The following is an 8,952-nucleotide window of genomic DNA, read 5'->3' on the forward strand; positions in this document are numbered from 1 at the left end:
CCAGTTGAAGTTTACTGTCAAGCTAAACATCAAACAAAGAGAATTACGTGTATTTAAAACCGCTATGTAATTTTGCCTGATAGAAAGTCCGCTTAGCTTAATGCTTAACACCGCAGACTGGCTACCAAATAGAGCTTGACATTGACTTTTTTTTGCTCACCAGCCACCGTGGCTAATCGAGTTACTAGCCAATCAGCATTTTCACGAGCCAAAATGTTGTTGTTGGATTAATACGAGTTATGCGCAACCAATTTCCGCATTCAGTAAAACAGGCCGTAGCACTTCCTTACAGATCAGGTGAACTATAAATTAAACGTATACCCTATCCACTCTCTTGTCTTACACAAGATATCTGAAAGAGCTACCAAACGTGACCATATCCAATGTTTAGGCTTTGTTCGTGTTTACACATATCATACAAACCCCAATTCCAATGAAGTTGAAATTAATGCATTTTAATCCCATTTTGGCTGGCCAGGAATACCAAGTGCTGGGGTTTGACAGTAGGCCAATCACCTGCTCCTGTAAAAAAAAATACAGATTACAGAAACTGCAATTGCGGCCTAATGTGACTCATGGCATTGAGAGCTCTAATCCCATTTTGTGTTCCAAACAATGCGGAACCAAGAGTATGTCAGTGCATGTTTTCCTGGTACACCGATTACACTGACGCACACATCAGAGCACGACTACCAAAATGGAGGAATTGGATGACACAGCAATGCCAGGACTGATGGGAGGCAAATTTCATTTAAAAACAAACAATCAAAAAAAAAAAAAAAAAAGATTTAAGTCTTGATAGGCGTGGTATTGTGCAAAATCGGGTTTTGTCATGTCCTGCAGTCCCCTTTTTGGACCTTGGGGGGCGCTTTGCGCCACCAAGCCCTCCCCCCCACTCTCTCTCTCGCTATATATAAAATCAGATTGCACATGAAATAAATAAGTACACCTTTTCAACTCTTTCTGTACTTACACTTTAATAATGTAATTGTTCATTATAAACATCTTAGCTTTCAATTATAAATTACATTTTCAATGCAAAATAATGACACATCAGACCACAGCATAATATTTCCTTGTTCATTTTTTAAACAATTATTATTATTATTCATTTGGGGAGGCTGGACCGGATTAATGGAATTTCCATTAATTTCATTTTTTGGGGAAAGCTAAAGATTGATAGTGTATTTTGAATTATGAGCGTGGTCATAAAATGAATTCAACTCATATCTAAAGGCACTGTTGTAATAAAAGGCAGATAACAGAGAAACCATGAAGTGCAGCTAAAACGTTATGGACGGCAGGGACGAGGTCGCGGGGATGGATTGCGGGATTTATTGTCGGGATAGGTTATTACGCGGTGATGCTGCTGGATCGACAGCTGGTACAGTCTTGACGAGGGAGGAAGCATACAGAGACCATGAGAGGCATTATGAGATGGAGATCGCCGCCCATAGACCCCACCCTCTGGATAGCAATAATACTGGCATACCCACTCTAGCCGAGGGACTCACTGTTCTACTTTTGTCGGAAGCAACTACAAAAATCTTGGTTTTAAATATGCTTTTATTCCCAAGGAAGAACCTGCAATCTCCATGAGAAAATCCTATATACAGTATTTAGTATTGGGATAGCCTACTTTGTTTTGCTTCGATTATCTACATTTTTGCAGAAAGCTGTCATGTTGGCTCAAGCAATCAAGATACTTTGACAGGAGGTGTTGGAAGCTGAAACTGAGGACGTTTCGGTGCCTTCCCCAAACTATGACTTTCTGGTCAAGTCAAGAAAACACAAGGAATCAATTTATGAATGCAAATTATTTGCTTCGGTGGGACTGCAAGTTCGGCGCTGCGCGCCCTCTGGCAGGATGGCTTATCCCGACGAGGAGTATGCAGGCCAGCCTATGTGGCAGTCCGTGGTGCTCTTTTGCTGCAAGGGTATGATCGAGGTCATCGTGGTCATCCTCTTTTTCTGGCTGCTTGTGCAGGTGCTCTTCGCCAAACAACTGGAAGGTAAAGCCAAGAACTTTTCATCAGAATCTGCAGGCATTTGTCCTAAAACATTTTTCGTAATTCCAAGTATTTTCTCTTTGTCTGCAGTTCACCTTCAAGTTCTCCTTCTGGTTGGACTGATCACTTTCTGTCTGTGCTTGCTGCTGGGATGTGTTCTGTGCTGGTGGCGGAGTCGTATTTGTTGTGATGAAGAGATAGAAAATGTGACCTCAACTGAGCCTGTGACCGTAGAGCATTGCCTGGGCTCCTCGGGAGCGCCCTCGTCGTCATCCAGGCTTCAATACGACGAGCTGGACGGAGATACGCTAGACTACCCGTCCACGTTCACCAGCCCGGCCCCTTTTGAGAGGGATTTTACCTCCTGGTCCTTCTCTAATGAAGCCCGCTCTGCATCTGAGCGGAAGGAGCAGCCGAAGACTTTTTTTTCACTGCGCCGCCTCAGCAATCCACCTCTTTATAAACCCATAGATACCAGCCATGCTTCGCTGCCTACTTTTCCCAAACTGCTATCCAAGGCTCTGCAGAGACGCTGCACTGTGACTGGCAATAGTAAATCATACCAGGAGCACAGTAGGCTCAGCAGACACTCTCCGAGCACGGCCGAGGAACCGATCCCGTTGGTTTCAATGGCTTACGGCTCCAGTGCCAGCTGCAAATCATCAATAGCAGCGACGCCCCACCTCAATTTTACATTGCTCTTTTCCCCAGAGAGACGAACCCTGACAATCACAGTCCTCAGGCTCACAGGGTCATCTCACAGGCTGGATGATGTGTCGACGCAGGCCTGCCTTCCGCCTCTCCACCCCTGTTTAGTACAAGCGACCATCCAGGGCGGCCTCGGCCGGGTCGTGGTTTTAAATGTGAGCTCTGCAGAGGCGCTGCAAAGGTGCACCCTAAGAATAGCTGTGTACACACAGGATGAACACGGACTGACAGGCACCGCGCTGGGTGAGCTGCAGGCTGAATGTGGCGGAAGAGACTGGAATACAAGCCGTGAGATTTATTTTACAAAAGAGCTCCATTCAAACAAATGGATGCCCAAAAAGGTTGTGGTCCAAAGAAGAATCGTTTTGGTTCTCATTCGGCAAAAACCCTGCTGTGCAAAAGTCTTATATTCACATTATTGTTTGTTGTTTTTAGCAGTTTTAGCATGTATTACTAGAATGTCACACACATTTGTCAAGCATCAACTTCTCGGTTGGTTCGAGGGTGTGGGGAGCTGGAGCCTATGTGGTTCCAGGACTGGTGGTACTAAAGATGTATTTCAAATCCAAACTACAAACTCAGAGTTTTTACCTTTAATGTGGGTCAGACGATCAACCAGTACATTGACAAAGAGAACCTGCGTCATTTTCTTTGTTCATTGCGCGAGAAGAGTTGTGACATGACCTGAGCATCTCACAGTTCTTAGCCAGGAGGAACATCTCGTAGAACGACGAGGGCACACTATAGTGGAACAACTACAGCGGTGTCTTAAGATATGAGTATGAATCCCTTGACTTCCAAGTTTCTGTTATTTATTTTTTTTTTTTTGCTACGAGACGTCGCTTAGTGGATTTTTTTGTCTTGAGACGAGAACATTTTGAAGTACGAGTGTGCTTCACACCCATACCACTAGCTAGCGCCAGCCAATGTGACAACATCCGGCCACCATCAATTGACATTGGTTTCCTTGCAGTGGCAGGACAATATCAGTTGGTGGCGGTAATGCACCATTGAGCTGCTTTGCCAAAGGCCAATCGACCCCGCAGAAGAACAACAAAAGACAATACGTTAGGTACAGTCGTGTTCTGTGTTCGCCTTTTCCATGTTAGCAGGTTATGCGGAGGGAAAATGTTATTGCTGTGTGTTTTATACAGTACAATAGTGTTGAGTGCAATTTTTACGATGAAAAGAAAAACCATTCAGAAAAAAAAATAATTTCGGGGAGGGAGTTTGAAGCATTCATTGTGTTCCATTTATTTCAATGGGGAAATATCATTGGAGATACAGGTGTTTAGATATGCGTACCAGCCTGGTCACCAAACAAATTAAAATCCTATCTCAAGGCACCACTGGACATGTTACTATAGTGAGGCAAAAATGTGCACTAGTTCAGTGGTTCTTAAAGTGTGATACGAGTACCACGAGTGATATGCGGGCTCCCTATAAGTAGTATGCGAAAGAATCAATTGAAATAACTGTTCAAACAATGCAGAATGTTACAGCGTCATACAGTCGTGGAAAGAAAAATCACTAGGTAGACATTGTCAGTGGTTGTTCTACTATTGCGCTGAACGTCTCACTAGTAAGGACAAAGCACCTACTAGTACGTGGACTATTCCGTGGCCTAGCTGGGTATCAAATGAACACAAACACATGAAACAAGAGCAAGTACATTTTCTTCTCTTTCTGAACTTGTGCCCTTTACTGCAGAATGTGTGAGCCACCAGGATGTACAGATGTCTAAGGGGCTTAGCTGTCCTCCAAAGATCTTCATTCTGCTGCGCTATAACCCTCCCACACATCGGATCAAGGTGGCCGTCCTGAGGGCCGACAACCTGGAGATGCTCGTCCGTACGTCGACTGCACCAGGTCGAACCAGAGTTAAATCGGGCCACTTGAATTTGCAACCTCGTGTCCCCCTGACACCATGCGTTCAGATATTATGTAAACTGCAGGGACAGATAACCTTGCAGGGGGGGAGGTCAAATATTTCCCCTGTTATTTTCCCCTGTTGCTTTTAATGTTAAGGGGATTATGGGATGTTTTACAGGACCGGAATGAAGCGGGAGATCATCCCTTTTTAAATGACATTGGGGTCTAATCCTTTACTAGTCACAATCCTCATAGGAAAGTGTTTCCATCTTCAGTGTACCTCTAATCTTTATTTGCATGAGCATGTCTGGGCTTTATGCTCATGGCAGTGGGCAGCCATTATAATCTCAATTTCATGAGCAGGATACCACGTAATTCTGACCAGAGGAGGTCAGTCTGGTAGCTATACGTAGGCCTAATGGATATTTACACAACAAAACAGAACGCATTGTGTGACTCTACTTTGTATGACGTGTTACAGTGTATTAACTGGGATGATAAACATGGGGCGAACGTTCATGAGCATCCAAAATCATTTGGAAGCTCGTCGCGTCACATGCAAAAACAATGAGTGAGCAGCTGATATCCGCAACTGCATATACTGGATACAGTATATCAAAGTCTGTTGCATGACCACCAACAGTGAGAGCATCTGTTATTGTGTTATTATTCCCACATCATTGACTATCAGTGTTTGTGTACAGACTGCCAAGTGGTGATCAAGCTGCATCACGACGGGCTTGTGATCAGCAGCAGAGGAACAAAAGGAGCCTCGTTTGCTGTGTGGAACTCCTACTTCCTGTTTGACCTCCCTCCAGGAAACATCAGTCATTTACCACTCACGGTGGAGTTTATAATCATGCAGGTACGATTGCTTTTTAACAGTTTAAATAGAGTTAGTCTTATTAGTCTTTTATCATCCTTTGCATTTGAAGGAGCTCAACCTCCTCCTTTCCCACATGGCAGAGTCACGCGCGATCACAATGCAAAGTCCTCGGTCGAGTCCTCATCGGTGCTGAGGCCGCAGATGTGGGACGTGCTCACTGGAGGGACACGTGCAGTCTGCAAGGGGAGCGGTCGCGCTGGCACACAGTTCAACCAGAACCTTCGGAGAAACATACCCGACTGAGCAATATGTACTGTATATGATCACCATCCAATATATCAAATTCTGATATGTCACTTTTGCCGTGAAGTGACGGCAACTTTAAAATGACTAGCCTTATTTTGATGTGCCAAAATGTGTGTTTGTGCATTTCAAAACACAGCAAATGCAATAAGAACAAACTGCCTTTGCTAATGTTATGGCAAAATTGAGAAATTGCATGTCCAAAGTAATCAGGCAACTATCGAAACTTAATTAAATCAAACAATAACTTCAAACAGAAACTGACTTTTTTTGTGTCACGTATTGAAAAGCGCCAACTATAACAGTTATGGCATGATCCAGGTACTCCGGTTTCCTCCCGCATCCCAAAAACATTCGTGGTAGCTTGACTGAAGACTCTAAATTGCCCATAGGTGTGTGAATGTGAATGGTTCCGTTCCGCTTATTCTCACTAAGGTCGCGGGCGTGCTGGAGCCCATCCCAGCTATCTTCGTGCGAGAGATGGGGTACACCCTGAACTGGTCGCCAGCCAGTCACAGTTTTTATATCCACTGTATACTTAACACGATGCTGACAATTTTATCGAAAGTCTACTGTAGTGTATTTTACCTTTTGGTAGTTCAATCTTTTGTCATGATTATTTTTAAAGACAGGCCCCTCATATTGGTTGTGTGAGATTAGCACAACAAGCACATTAGCATTAGGTGCTCTGCATACATAGAATCATAAATAGTCAACCACAATGAAATTGAATCTTGCTCGTCTCCCAGCTCCATTTGCATTTAACTGTACATCTACAGTACCAACAGCATGAGAAAGTGTGTCAAAGTGTTCACCTGCTACTGTACATGTCAGGATGTGAAGTATAAACCGGAATAAATGAAGTTCCTGAAAATCCCCAAATGTTCACCGCCCTGCTCCAGGCACGTATACGTTCACTTGTCACTTGCTGAGTTGGGCTGCAAACGTGTGGGACATTTCTGGAATCTTTACAAGGGGAATATTTTTAATGACATTTTATTTAATGTTGGCCAGTAAGGTGGACTATTGGTTAGCACTAGTGAACAATACACTGTTGGGAATTCATCCAGCCATCCATTTTCCTTACCGCTTATCCTCACGAGGGTCGCGGGCTGCTGGAGCCTATCCCAGCTAGAGTTTGTAAATTTGAACTGACATCATGCAGCTTTCCATCTGCTATATACTGTAGGGAAAAGGTGTGTTTGCAGTCAAGGAGCAAATGGCAGTCTAGAAATCAGAATCAGAAGCAGCTTTATCGGCCAAGTATGTTACAAGACACACAAGGAATTTCGTATGACAACAAACCGCCACTAAGTCAAAATCTACATTTAGGACATCCATCCATCCATTTTCCATTTGCTTCGGGCGGGAGGCGGGGTACACCCTGAACTGGTCGCCAGCCAATCGCAGGGCACATATAAACAAACAACCATTCGCACTCACATTCAAACCGACGGACAATTTAGAGTCTTCAATCAACCTACCGCACATTTTTTTTTGGGAGTGCCCGGAGAGGCACGGGGAGAACATGCAAACTCCACACAGGCGGGGCCGGGATTTGAACCCCGATCCCCAGAACTGTGAGGCAGATGTGCTAACCGGTCGCCCACCGTGGCAGCTGTTGGAAATTAATCTATATAATTCCATGGAACAAATAGAACCTTCAATCTAGGTTGTAAATCATTGTCAGTGCTTCTGATATTGTTTAGGCCAGCAGAGAAGGCCTTGCTGGCTCTGCCTGACGACTGCTACTACGGCCACATCAGATGTGTTCCTGCAGTTTTCCTCATCAGCTTCCAATCGGATTAGTTATACAGCAGAGAGGTTCATTTTTGAGATTATAGAACGTGTGTTAATGCAGACGCCCTTGCAAATGTACTGTGAGCCTTGTTAATTAATGCAGGAGCTGGGATTACTGCAAATACAGTATGTATAGAGCATAATGGATGATCGGTGGCTGTTCCTCATGGTATCATCTGTGTGCTGCGATTATACCATTAATGATATTAATTTGAATCTGTTACAGATGCTCATACAGAATTGATGAAATATCCTCACTTGCAGTCAGTTAAGGTGAATAATCAAGCGTAATTTGAGGCCAGGGATTTACAATATGTTAATATTTTAGTCATTCAGTCGGGATTGTGGACTGTAATGTGGGCAACTAGAGTGTGTTCATGGTAAAAGGTTATAAGCGGACATTACATTCATACACTGAAAAGGGAGGATTGTTAATCGGGCCTAAACCTTACATTGTAAACCTTGTTATAGAGGTTTGTCTCAATAGGTGCATCCTGTACAACTCCATTAATTGATTTTTTTTTAATCCATTCAAGAGGGGAAGTAAAAATAAACAAAATAAATAGTGTGGTGGCGTAACTGTGCACACCCTCTTATAATTGGGATGAATATATTCACCGTAGATCTTACTGTATCTGTAGTGGCACCTGGATCAAGCGCTCTTTGTGAGAAAGTACTTCAGATAGCAAGACTTCAAGCTCTTTCACGGTGTCCTCCCACTTCGGCACTTGAGTGGATAACGAAGCTTTATCCTGAACAAAAATGAAGGATATAGTTTGTCTTAAATGACAGTCCATTTGTTATAAATTTGTTACATAACAAGGGAAGACGGTACCGACCAGATATGCTTGGCTGATCTGCATCCACGACACATCCACGACTTGGCACCTACAAGAGGCGTCTGGCCATGATCTTAAAATCGTCCAGGATGTCATTGTCTTAGTTGACTTTTCTAACTTTATAATATATACAAAAAAAAAAAAAAAAAAAAGAAAAAGAAAGAAAGAAAATATTTCAGTAAACAAACTTTTATATTAGAAAATGTCAGAGTTCACCCCAAATATCAAATGTTACACCTACATCTCAACTCTAAATTCAGTGGGTACGGAAAATATTCAGACCCCTTTAATTTTTCACTCTTTGTTATATTGCAGCCATTTGCTATAAATAAGTATATAATATATTATAATATATATATAATTAATTAATAGAAATTGTTAAATGCAGATGTCATTTCTTGTTATAGTAATATGTTTTCATTTTCTTATTAAATTAGAGAAATAAATAAAAATATACAAGAAATGAAAACACATTTTAATTAACCAAGAAACAAACGATAAAATAGTTTGAATGTCCATCGCAAAACAAAACAATAACAGTATCTTAATATCAAAATCACAATAAGCCTAATCATGATTTAAAAAATGAACTTGT

At 42.5% G+C, this 8,952-nt stretch overlaps 1 protein-coding gene and 1 long non-coding RNA gene across 5 annotated transcripts; one reads left to right on the plus strand and one right to left on the minus strand.

Moving 5' to 3' along the window:
• The first annotated feature begins 1,307 nt into the window (after window positions 1–1,307).
• On the plus strand, window positions 1,308–6,565 carry syt18b (synaptotagmin XVIIIb). 3 transcript variants are annotated; one of them, XM_061774888.1, is made up of 5 exons: window positions 1,308–2,012; window positions 2,100–2,960; window positions 4,428–4,568; window positions 5,294–5,454; window positions 5,556–6,565. In XM_061774888.1, the coding sequence occupies exons 1-5, from the start codon at window positions 1,868–1,870 to the stop codon at window positions 5,736–5,738; spliced, it is 1,491 nt and encodes a 496-aa protein (XP_061630872.1). In that variant the 5' UTR covers window positions 1,308–1,867; the 3' UTR covers window positions 5,739–6,565. The 3 variants fall into 3 exon arrangements, with proteins under 3 accessions (XP_061630872.1, XP_061630873.1, XP_061630871.1); XM_061774889.1 differs by having other exon boundaries at window positions 4,428–4,586; window positions 5,525–5,742; XM_061774887.1 differs by having other exon boundaries at window positions 1,309–2,012; window positions 4,428–4,586.
• Window positions 5,173–8,472, minus strand: LOC133478622 (uncharacterized). 2 transcript variants are annotated; one of them, XR_009788724.1, is made up of 3 exons: window positions 8,358–8,472; window positions 8,149–8,270; window positions 5,173–5,694 (listed from the first exon to the last, which is right to left on the minus strand). It is a non-coding gene; the product is annotated as an uncharacterized LOC133478622 (long non-coding RNA). The 2 variants fall into 2 exon arrangements; XR_009788725.1 differs by having other exon boundaries at window positions 8,137–8,270.
• Between the last annotated feature and the right edge of the window lie 480 nt (window positions 8,473–8,952).

The sequence above is a fragment of the Phyllopteryx taeniolatus genome, chromosome 5, assembly GCF_024500385.1.
Source record: "Phyllopteryx taeniolatus isolate TA_2022b chromosome 5, UOR_Ptae_1.2, whole genome shotgun sequence".
Lineage (NCBI taxonomy): Eukaryota > Metazoa > Chordata > Actinopteri > Syngnathiformes > Syngnathidae > Phyllopteryx > Phyllopteryx taeniolatus.